The sequence below is a fragment of the Pseudophryne corroboree genome, chromosome 10 (assembly GCF_028390025.1).
Source record: "Pseudophryne corroboree isolate aPseCor3 chromosome 10, aPseCor3.hap2, whole genome shotgun sequence".
Taxonomy (NCBI): Eukaryota; Metazoa; Chordata; class Amphibia; order Anura; family Myobatrachidae; genus Pseudophryne; species Pseudophryne corroboree.
This window is the reverse complement of record NC_086453.1, coordinates 16,971,510-16,983,882: the sequence shown is the minus strand read 5'-3', so window position 1 is coordinate 16,983,882 and position 12,373 is coordinate 16,971,510. Positions and strand designations below refer to the sequence as shown.

Here is a 12,373-nt window from a genome sequence, read left to right as displayed (position 1 = left end):
CCGTCAGTTGTCCCTCTCTTGTGTCTGCGTTATAGTGTTTATGGGGTTTTCTTTTTGTCATTCCTTTTGTTTGGCTTTACCCCTAACGCTATGTGTACGTACTGTACCTCAGAAGTGCGGCACAGCACACGAGAGGGGCCCCGGTTACAGTAAGCATTTTGCAGAGCAATATTTTGCAGACATTGAAGGACAGAAGAAGGTTCTCTGTAATCTACTTGTCCTTGTTTTATCACAGGCATGAGATTGGATCTGAGCTCCAGACGTAAAGGTGTAGGGAGTGGAGGAGGGGGGCTGTGATGCACTTCATGGCTCGGGGAGGGCTTACCAGCAGGACTTTAAAAGGTGCACCGGAGTCCTTGCCAAGATTTGTTGGAACCAACCATCAGCCTGGCCGCAGTCCCCTGAACACCAAACAAGCAACATGGGGAAGAAGGTGAGTGATCGTAGGTAGCTAATAGACATACGTATATACATCACTGATCACCTCAGTTATTGACTCTCTGGGAATAAAGGGGTCCAACCGAATGTGTGAGGTCAGGGAGGCCATGTTGGGACATGCGGGGCTGAGGGATAGGACAGTAATCCTGAGAGAGAGAGAGAGAGAGAGTTTGGGTCAGAATTAGCTCTTCCAGAATCGGGGTGGTGACCGTGTGCTGGAACAAGGATGGAAAGTCACCAGGGGAGAGAATATAGACAAGGCCGGGATGACACAAGAGACAGAGAGACGGCGCTGGGATGACACAATAGAGTGCGAACGACCGACCCATATAAAACGTTTACGTTTAAGTTAATTGGTTAAAGTTTTGGAGATGTTGCCCCTGCTTGCCGTTTGTATAACATGCCTCCCAGTTCATGAGTCCTTTTATTTGGGGACCCAAATCCCCCTGCGCCCTAATGGTGCACAAAAACGTTCTATGTACTAAACCTTGGAGAGAGGTAAAGTACCAACCAATCAGCTCTTGTCATTTTCAACCACCGCCTGTAACGTGGCAGCTAGGAGCTGATTGTCTGGTACTTTATGTCTCTCCCGCGCTTAGTGCATAGACCCCTCAGTTTGGCTCCTGCGTGTGTTAGAGTAATTTGTGTAGGAATACTGTACCGGGTGTGTGTTACCGCAGGAGTATAGTACATAGGTTACGATAGACCTTCTGTATCCTTCAGCAGCATGGAACACTGGGTAGTTGGCATGGTATCGGTGTGTTCCTACATATATTATACTACGGTACGCCCCGTCCTGTGATATAAACCCCGTTGTAGCTGGCTGACCCCGGCCACTACCACAGGCGCTAGTGCGGCAGATAACGTATCTCCCTCTTATCATGTACGGGTGAAACAACAGCACTGAGTACACGAGCGCTATTTGCTCAGCTCTCTGCAGAAGTGATACGCCATTATAATGGACTTTTTATTCCTAAACTCATGATTGCGGTGAATAGAAAGTGTTGTGTTATTATCAGCAGAGGCAGGGGTGTATCTAGGAGTCCGAGCGTCCCTGGCAAAGTAAGGGGCTGGCGCCCCCCCCCCCCTCCTCCCCCTACACGCATTTGGAAAAAGGTGTGAGTATTGGAAATGAGGCATGGTCTTGTCGGGGAAGGGCGTGAATACAATAGTACTTCCAATTCAAATTATGCCACACAGCAGTGTCCCTTATTCACATTACACCGCACAGTAGTGTCTCGTATTCATGTTACACCATCCCTCCCCTCTAACCCACCTTTCTCACAGCCTGACCTTAAACCCCCCCCCCCCAAAAGCCTCTTCAGTGGTGCATAACCCTAACCCACCCTTCCTAATCTCCCTCCCTGCAGCCTAGCCCTAGCCCTCCTGCCCTCACAGCCTAACCCTAACCCTTCCACGTGGCTTGCCAGTGGAGACTTTGGCAACAACTTGATCCGGATTTTGGCATTCTGCATCGCTATCTATGTTGGGATGCCAACATCAGCATTCCGAGCAGTTTCGGGATGCTGGCGTCAGCTTTCCAACCGCCGGGATTCCAAACGCCGGCATCTTGACTGTATCCTGAATGAAATGCTAATGAGCTGCTGTGAGATGAGCCTCAAATGGACCCAGCCATTAACCAAACACCATTAGTTGGATGGTAGAAGGGCTTCCTGTTAGAAAAAACATCAGGGTGCCATCACTTCCAAGATAAAATGATCAATTATACAATTAACTGATATACATTTCCTTGAACATGGCCTTATAATAGGTAAGATATGTGTTTTCCTTATTACACTCAACAAGTTAAAGTTTTCACTTACTATTTACTTACATCTAACATGCATGAAAATCGTGTAGTTTTCCAGGTATCACAGTCCCTTCTCCCAAACACTGACACTTTTTTATTATCTTCAACAACAAACAGATCTATAGCACTGTGCTCTATAACAATTGCTGTGTACCTGGTGAGAGTGTGTTACTGCCGCCGCTGCCCCAGTGTCCGTCAGCACCGCACTGCACTAGTGATCAGACTAGTGTCCGGCAGCACCGCACTTGTAATCAGACTCACAATAAACTACAGTTCCCAGCAGCCCTTGCTGCTGGGAGCTGTAGTTTATTTTGAGTCTGAAAACAAGTGCGGTGCTGCTGGACAACAGCGCCGCTCCAGCAGTAACAGACTCTCACCAGGTACAGTCTGACAGTACTGCTTTTCTATCCTTTTGCAACGGGTGGGGCAGCCAGGCGGCGCCCCCTCCTTGCCTGGCGCCCCTGGCGAGTGCCATCCTGGCCAATAGGTAGATACACCCCTGAGCAGAGGTGACTTTAGTACATTATATAAATCAGCCCAGGCCTGACAGTGATTGGGCCCCGGCACACCTGCAGCCTTATCACAGGGCACACAGCGAAACAGAACTCACTGATAGGACAGGAAAATGGCAAACAGCCAGACGTATAACGGGCGCCAAATGCTATAACTAAAAGAGCGCTAATGCAACAATAACACAGGTGAAATACATCTACTACTCACCAATCCCTGTCACTTTTACAAACAAGTTAGTACTGTAGTAACATTAAGACATGGGGCAATAATATGGATTATTCCTCCTCCCCTGGGGGAGATGTACCAAATTTTGGAGGGAGATAAAGTATCAACTAATCAGCTCCTAACAGCCAATTTTCAAACATAGCCTGTCAAATTAAAGAAGCTGATTGCTTAGTACTTTATCTCTCCAAGCTTTGATACATCTCCCCCATAGACATATAATATGACAGTATTACTATTTCTACAGATTCACCAATGACCCCAACAGTGTTTCCCAAACTTGAGGGTCTATTTACTAAGCCTTGAAGACAGATAACGTGTACGGAGATAAAGTACCAGCCAACCAGTTCCTATCTGTCATTTTTCAACCGTCACTTGTAATGTGACAGTCAGGAGCTGATTGGCTGGTACTTTATCTCTCTCCCCTTTATCTCTTTCTGAGGCTTAGTAAAGAGACCCCGTTGTCCTCAAGGCACGTTAACAGTGCAGGCTTTAAGGGTATCCATGCTTGAAAACAAATGGTTAAATCAAAATAACTGATGTAATACTTAAGTCACCTGTGCTCAAGTATGGCTATTCATAAATCCAGGACTGCTAGTGCGCCTTGAGAACAGAGGTTGGGAAGCACTGCTCTCAGGTGTAAGGAATAAATTCAGGTTATTGTCATAGTTATTGGCCTGCCCCCAAGAGCTTGCAATCCAGAAAGAAAGGTACACACATAGCAACTTCAACAGTGATTGTGCTTTATAAATATACATTGTAGAGTTAGGAGGAGAAAAGTGAAAAAGTTCTGGTTACATGCCTGTCTCAAGGAATGAGTTTTCATGGGGTGTTTACAGATTGCGGTCTATGGCCCTTATTCCGAGTTGATCGCTCGCTGGCTAGTTTTAGCAGTCGTGCAAACGCTATGCCGCCGCCCACTGGGGAGTGTATTTAGGTTTAGCAGAAGTGTGAACGCTTGTGCAGCCGAGCTCTGCAAAAACAGTTTGTGCAGTTTCTGAGTAGCTCTGAACCTACTCAGCGCTTGCGATCACTTCAGCCTATTCGTGTCCGGATTTGACGTCATACACCCGCCCAGCAAACACCCAGACACGCCTGCGTTTTTTCAGACACACCTGCGTTTTTGCAAACACTCCCTGAAAACGGTCAGTTGACACCCAGAAACGCCCCCTTCCTGTTAATCTTCTTGCGTCCGTCAGTGCGACTGAAAACTTCGCTAGAACCTGAGCACAACCACAACGGGCTTTGTACCCGTACGTCGTGCATGCGCATTGCGGTGCATACACATGCGCAGAAATGCAGATTTTTAGCCTGATCATTGCGCTGCATACAACAGCGGCTAGCTATCAACTCGGAATGACCCCCTATGAGCGTGTCTAGGGGTGTAAGGAAGGGACAGTCGATTTGTCCTCTATAAACAAATCCTTTAAAGACGATGGAGAAGAGATGACATTTAAGATATCAAGATGTAAGTTCCAACTGTGAATGGGGACAATACGCACATGGGGGAATTATAATGGGGGCTGGTGGTCAGACCACCTGGAATCCAGAACTTCCAGGGGTTGTCCCATCCAACCCAAGTGGTGTAAACATATTCCCGCAGAAACCAATTCCCTAGAGGAGAGATGACTGTGGTGTATTGCAAGCTTATATTTGAGATTCTATGTAAGTCATAGATGAACAGCATACCGTAACTTGGTAGGTTGGTAGGTAATGGATGGAGGGATGAGTATGTGATAACAAGTCACTAGACCACAACAACCCTACAAACTGGTAAATGTGTCCCCAGTCCCTTATTCCTGTGAGTACCAAACACAGTCCTCTCTGGTGACAAATGTACACATCAGGTCTATTCTATGTATGGAAGCAGAGATCCTTCAGTTGGGTGGAGCAGACGGTAGACCTCAATTTGGAGGCTGGTATATAAAGTCCCCATTCTATCAAGCCTTGTCCCCTCCTGTCACTGGTTTTCAGGGTGGGAGGTATGGAAGCCCCCTATACTTTTCTGATGGTGTCTAGGCATTGTGAGAAATAGGTGCCAAGGACGATAGAGGGAAAATATAATTTACTGAGGACACAAATATGTCTTAATACACCACTGATGGTGGAACAATGAGATATCCGGTCATTTTGTGTCTTTAAGTAGACTTAAAATACAGGCCCAGTGATTAATATTATAACCAGTTGGCCAATGACCCCATTAAGCAATGGCCAAACCAGATGTGTCATGATGAATGGTCAAAGCCAATTTCATTGGGTGGGACAGATAATCAGGTCAGACAATGTCACCTTCAGGTCTCGTATCGAGACCGGAAAACTAACAGGGTCCATCAATGTTTGGTCACCATGAGTTACTCTGTTAGTATACATGGATTTCAGAGGTATAAGCTGAAGGTAGAAAGAAAAAAAAAAGAATAGTCTGCGGTTATACAGCCTGATTTTCTGTAATAATCTTAATAGAGATGAAAATAATATGTAGTGATAATTAAGATGATCTGATTTCCTTGGTTGATGCTCCCCTTTAAAGCACCATTCCAGAAACTATTCCCCAACCGAACGGAGAAAGTGGGACAGGGTTATCACTTCACGTGTGGAGCTCTCATGTTTATACAGGCTCTTGTCTAGATTACAAAGCCTTTTAAACAGAGTTGAACAGTGTTTATGTACAGAGCAGGTGACCTTGTGACAAGCGGACAAATTCAGGACACACGTGTTCCACCCTACTGAACATAAGGAAAGGGCAGAGTCACACAGATAGAGGACACTTTAGTGAAGTTAATGACTAACCAAGAAGAATGTTTTTCCTCCAGATTAATTTGGCTATATGGAAGTATTGCATCAAGATGTCTACTGTTGGCGCTTTCTTCAAGACAACATTAGGCTAGGTGCATGATTTTCCCAGGTGCAATTTTTCTGACAGAGCAAATCCTTTTCCCAATGCAAAATCTTATCGCCTGAAAGCCAGGTTTGCTCCTAACTGAAACTCAGCACCTGAATGTTGACTGATACTGTAGGTCATTATAGTGTCATTACAACACCATCCCATTGCACATCATCAAACAACATTGCCTACAGTATTTCAGAATCTACTAATTTGGGGTCACCTTTGATCTGTGAGTCGATGAGACCTTGTGTCGGTTGGGAAATACTTGGGTGAGGAGCTCTTATCGTCTGGTGGGAGATATTTTAACAAGTTATTTTATGTTGTCTTCTCCTGTCCCGTGTAGGAGAACTACGACATGTACTCAGTGGAGATGGGGAGAGAAGATCACGGGGAAATGGATGTCAAAATTAAGAAGAAAGATAAAGGCGCTAAGAAGAAAGAAAAGCTGGAGGGCTTGAAGAAAGAGATGGACATTGTAAGACCTTGACAACAGGGTGTTGGGTGGCTGAAGGGTCGGATAGCGGGCAATGGGTAGTGATGAATAAAAAGATGGGGGTTTAATAAAGATGGAGTTTAGAAATGATTGACATCCCAGTATTTTTGAGTAATAGAAGGATGATCAAACAGTAGACGTCAACATATAGTTACATAATATAAATAGTGATGGCATTCTGATATCAATGTGGAGGTCATGGTCAACCATCCTCATGGCTGTCTAGATCCACGTTGTATCATGTCCTATTGCTGTAGCCGACAGACGAGGGATTCTGATGGAAAGTTATTGAAACGTTATTGGTGAGCTGTAGCCATCATCTAATCACACACTACCTTCCCCCACCCCTTTATAATATCCTGCACCCAACCATTGTTGGACACGGTGGAGTTAGCCGGACAGGACAAAGACTGTAATCTTTAACCTTGTAACAGTCACCACACTTTCTATTTTCTTCAAGGAAAATTATAAAAAAAAATCACTTAGCTTATACATTATGATATATGAGCATTATAAAAGTGCTTTTGTCATTTTTTTATTTTATTTTTAGTAAAGAGGAATCCTTGTGTTACTAGCCCCAATGCCATGGGTATATAATACTCCAGGCGGTTCCTTATATAGAGTATTCTCTTGAAATGTAACTCCACTCACCATGATGTTGCCTAATGAAAGCCGGGGATTACACTTTACTGGAATAACGCCGGATACTCATACTAGGACTTGAAATTGTATGTTTAAAACTGGGAAACACACTTCGGCTGCCAGATGACATCCAGGTTTTGGATAAGAGTTCTAAGAATAATTTGAATGGAGTTAAGTTAGGTTGACCTGTTAATTCCACTGCAACTTGCCCTATCCCAGCTGATACAGGGCAACATAAAAGGGATAATTGCAATACTGATAGAAAAATTAATGAAGACTACAGTAGTTGTGGCTGAAAGCATCTGTAATATGTAATATGTGGTTTTCCCACCAGATAAGTTAATGACCATAATCATACTAAGATATATTCCTCTTTCTAGAATGACCACGAGATCACTATAGAGGAGCTGGAACTGAAGTATCAGACCAATGTCACCAAAGTGAGTCCTGGGCTGGTTGGGTGGTCTACGGGGGCACATGGCATGGGGTCATCGGATACGGATAGGTATTGTACCTGTCATAGTAAACTCCTGGGTGCTACTGTATATATATATATATATATATCTCGACACTCACTTTTCCCAGGTAATGGAAAAAAAACAGCACTCACTTTTAGAGATTAAAAAAGGATTATTTATTCTTCATAAAGATTCCATTGCATATAGACTGACAGCTGCAGCCCAACAGCTGTTTCAATCAGCACAGAGTAGTTTTCTTCAGGGGCCCCTCTGTGCTGGTTGAAACAGCTGTCGGTTTATATGCCATGGAATCTTTATAAAGAACAATCAGGGGTTTTTATCTCTAAAAGTGAGTGCTGGTATTTCTTTTTTCATTATGTTGGGGAAAAGTGAGTGTCAATATTATCCCTTTTTTGACCTTGCACCACCATTTGTTTTGTTGGTTATATCTTTCACTGAGTACTGTCTTTTCCACATATATATATATATATATATATAGAGAGAGAGAGAGATGTTAAGTCTTACTAGCTGTCCCTACCCTTGTTACTCTTGCTAGGCTCAGACTCTTGTCTGTAGTATTCACCAAAACGCTGCCTTTTCTTCCTACATTCTAGCCATGCTTCCTATGCATGTCTTTATATCATCCGGGAAGGTTATTTCCTTTTATTCCTGTGTGATCTGACATTGTATCTACAGCAGAACACACTGCAGAGCTTCATCATATCCAAGACAAACTCAGCCTGATGATATAAACATGAAAAGCACAGGATTTTGCCAAAAAATATTGTAGGAGGGTATGTCGCAGAATGCGTCAAAGCAGTCTGAAGGCGGATCACCCTTTTATACTTTTCACACTAGATTAAACAAAATAGAATTCACCCAGAATTCCTTGCTCTCTACAAACTATAATTTGTATATGGCCCCAGAACTCGTAATAATGTTATAATTTGTGCTAGGCAATACATTATCCCATGTGTAATATGCTTGTGTCCTTGTTGCAGGGCCTGAAGAGCAGTTATGCTGGGGAGGTGCTGCTGAGGGATGGTCCCAATGAGCTAAGACCACCCAAAGGGACCCCAGAGTATGTTAAGTTTGCCCGGCAGCTGGCGGGGGGGCTGCAGTGCCTGATGTGGGTGGCAGCTTGCATCTGCCTTATTGCTTTTGGAATTGAGTTTTCCCAGGGCAGCCTGACCAGTGCGGACAATGTGAGTGGGGAAGGAGGGGGGAGACTTGGTGGCATCCGATGTGTTATAGATGTGACTGTAACGCGCTGCTTTGTCTTCTAGCTGTACTTGGCCGTCGCCCTCATAGCTGTCGTGGTTGTGACTGGCTGCTTCGGTTATTACCAGGAATTTAAGAGCACCAACATCATTGCTAGCTTCAAGAATCTTGTGCCGCAGGTAAGCAAAGCATGGACTTGAGGCACCACAGGTGAAATCTGATTGGTTGCTATGGGTTACATAATTCTTTAAGACAAAAAACGGGGACACTCACGTGAGGTGAAGTTTGCTTAAGCCACACATTTCCCCTGTCCACTGCACTATGTTCTTCTGGTTTCGAGCTTTTGGAGCATATACACAAGTGTCCACGCATTAGAGGTAGATTGGGGAGATTAATACTGCGAGTTAACATCTATATATGTCTCGCTGTTTAGGCTGGACAGTCCCGATTCTATTGAACAGTCCCAGTGTCCAGCCCGCCAGGACTTTTGATGGTTAGCAAACATCAATGATTTGCTACCAATGAGAGCCATCAATGGTGGAGGTTCAGTGTTGACGCAACAATTTTTTTTATGAGTCACATGGACCTTAGCGCTGACCTTTCAACACACGTCCGTCCTAAAGATCCGTCCTCCCCCAATTGGCTCTGCTGCCATCACGCGTCATATTAGTGACACCCATTGATGGATTGAACCATCAATGGCTTCCTGCTATCAAGGGAAAGTATAGATGGTTAACCATTCGATGGACAACCCTACTGTGCAGGGGATGGGGCATGACAGAGGCCTCATTCCCAAACACAGAATGTTGGTAGATACTTTGGTGGAAAAAATAAGAATTTACTTACCGATAATTCTATTTCTCGTAGTCCGTAGTGGATGCTGGGAACTCCGTAAGGACCATGGGGAATAGCGGCTCCGCAGGAGACTGGGCACAAAAGTAAAGCTTTAGGACTACCTGGTGTGCACTGGCTCCTCCCCCTATGACCCTCCTCCAAGCCTCAGTTAGGATACTGTGCCCGGACGAGCGTACACAATAAGGAAGGATTTATGAATCCCGGGTAAGACTCATACCAGCCACACCAATCACACCGTACAACTTGTGATCTGAACCCAGTTAACAGCATGATAACAGAGGAGCCTCTGGATAGATGGCTCACAACAACAATAACCCGATTTAGTTAACAATAACTATGTACAAGTATTGCAGACAATCCGCACTTGGGATGGGCGCCCAGCATCCACTACGGACTACGAGAAATAGAATTATCGGTAAGTAAATTCTTATTTTCTCTGACGTCCTAGTGGATGCTGGGAACTCCGTAAGGACCATGGGGATTATACCAAAGCTCCCAAACGGGCGGGAGAGTGCGGATGACTCTGCAGCACCGAATGAGAGAACTCCAGGTCCTCCTCAGCCAGGGTATCAAATTTGTAGAATTTAGCAAACGTGTTTGCCCCTGACCAAGTAGCTGCTCGGCAAAGTTGTAAAGTCGAGACCCCTCGGGCAGCCGCCCAAGATGAGCCCACCTTCCTTGTGGAATGGGCTTTTACAGATTTTGGCTGTGGCAGGCCTGCCACAGAATGTGCAAGCTGAATTATATTACAAATCCAACGAGCAATAGTCTGCTTAGAAGCAGGAGCACCCAGCTTGTTGGGTGCATACAGGACAAACAGCGAGTCAGATTTTCTGACTCCAGCCGTCCTGGAACATATATTTTCAGGGCCCTGACTACGTCCAACAACTTGGAGTCCTCCAATTCACTAGTAGCCGCAGGTACCACAATAGGTTGGTTCAGATGAAACGCTGAAACCACCTTAGGGAGAAAATGAGGACGAGTCCTCAATTCCGCCCTGTCTGAATGGAAGATCAGATAAGGGCTTTTACAGGATAAAGCCGCCAATTCTGACACGCGCCTGGCCGAGGCCAGGGCCAACAGCATGACCACTTTCCATGTGAGATATTTTAACTCCACAGATTCAAGTGGTTCAAACCAATGTGACTTTAGCAACCCCAAAACTACATTGAGATCCCAAGGTGCCACTGGAGGCACAAAAGGAGGCTGTATATGCAGTACCCCTTTTACAAACGTCTGAACTTCAGGAACTGAAGCTAGTTCTTTCTGGAAGAAAATTGACAGGGCCGAAATTTGAACCTTAATGGACCCCAATTTTAGGCCCATAGACACTCCTGTTTTCAGGAAATGCAGGAATCGACCTAGTTGAAATTCTTCCATCGGAGCCTTACTGGCCTCGCACCACGCAACATATTTTCGCCAAATGCGGTGATAATGCTTTGCGGTTACATCCTTCCTGGCTTTGATCAGGGTAGGGATGACTTCATCCGGAATGCCTTTTTCCTTCAGGATCCGGCGTTCAACCGCCCTGCCGTCAAACGCAGCCGCGGTAAGTCTTGGAATAGACAGGGTCCTTGCTGGAGCAGGTCCCTTCTTAGAGGTAGAGGCCACGGGTCCTCCGTGAGCATCTCTTGAAGTTCCGGGTACCAAGTCCTTCTTGGCCAATCCGGAGCCACGAGTATAGTTCTTACTCCCCTCCGTCTTATAATTCTCAGTACTTTTGGTATGAGAGGAAGAGGAGGGAACACATACACTGACTGGTACACCCACGGTATTACCAGAGCATCCACAGCTATTGCCTGAGGGTCCCTTGACCTGGCGCAATACCTGTCCAATTTTTTGTTTAGGCGGGACGCCATCATGTCCACCTTTGGTTTTTCCCAACAGTTTACAATCATGTGGAAGACTTCTGGGTGAAGTCCCCACTCTCCCGGGTGGAGGTCGTGCCTGCTGAGGAAGTCTGCTTCCCAGTTGTCCACTCCCGGAATGAACACTGCTGACAATGCTATCACATGATTTTCCGCCCAGCGAAAAATCCTTGCAGCTTCTGCCATTGCCCTCCTGCTTCTTGTGCCGCCCTGTCTGTTTACGTGAGTGACTGCCGTGATGTTGTCCGACTGGATCAGCACCGGCTGACCTTGAAGCAGAGGTCTTGCTTGGCTTAGGGCATTGTAAATGGCCCTTAGCTCCAAGATATTTATGTGAAGTGATGTCTCCAGGCTTGACTACAAGCCCTGGAAATTCCTTCCCTGTGTGACTGCTCCCCAGCCTCGCAGGCTGGCATCCGTGGTCACCAGGACCCAGTCCTGAATGCCGAATCTGCGGCCCTCTAGAAGATGAGCACTCTGCAACCACCACAGGAGAGACACCCTTGTCTTTGGTGACAGGGTTATCCGCTGATGCATCTGAAGATGCGATCCGGACCATTTGTCCAGCAGGTCCCACTGGAAAGTTCTTGCGTGGAATCTGCCGAATGGAATTGCTTCGTAGGAAGCCACCATTTTTCCCAGGACCCTTGTGCACTGATGCACTGACACTTGGCCTGGTTTTAGGAGGTTTCTGACTAGTTCGGATAACTCCCTGGCTTTCTCCTCCGGGAGAAACACCTTTTTCTGGACTGTGTCCAGGATCATCCCTAGGAATAGAAGACGTGTCGTCGGGATCAGCTGCGATTTTGGAATATTGAGAATCCAACCGTGCTGCCGCAACACTACATGAGATAGTGCTACCCCGACTACCAACTGTTCCCTGGATCTTGCCCTTATCAGGAGATCGTCCAAGTAAGGGATAAATAAAACTCCCTTCCTTCGAAGGAGTATCATCATTTCGGCCATTAC

At 45.8% G+C, this 12,373-nt stretch overlaps 1 protein-coding gene across 1 annotated transcript in view; it reads left to right on the top strand.

The window, feature by feature from the left end:
- Nucleotides 1–247: 247 nt before the first annotated feature.
- The window catches only part of ATP4A (ATPase H+/K+ transporting subunit alpha), a 32,973-nt gene continuing 20,847 nt past the window's right edge, over nucleotides 248–12,373 (top strand). Inside the window, exons 1-5 of the mRNA XM_063943925.1 lie at nucleotides 248–433; nucleotides 6,211–6,342; nucleotides 7,383–7,442; nucleotides 8,462–8,665; nucleotides 8,747–8,860. Of these exons, the coding sequence (XP_063799995.1) occupies nucleotides 422–433; nucleotides 6,211–6,342; nucleotides 7,383–7,442; nucleotides 8,462–8,665; nucleotides 8,747–8,860 (522 nt within the window). The 5' untranslated portion in view covers nucleotides 248–421. The remainder of the gene's footprint in view (nucleotides 434–6,210; nucleotides 6,343–7,382; nucleotides 7,443–8,461; nucleotides 8,666–8,746; nucleotides 8,861–12,373) is intronic.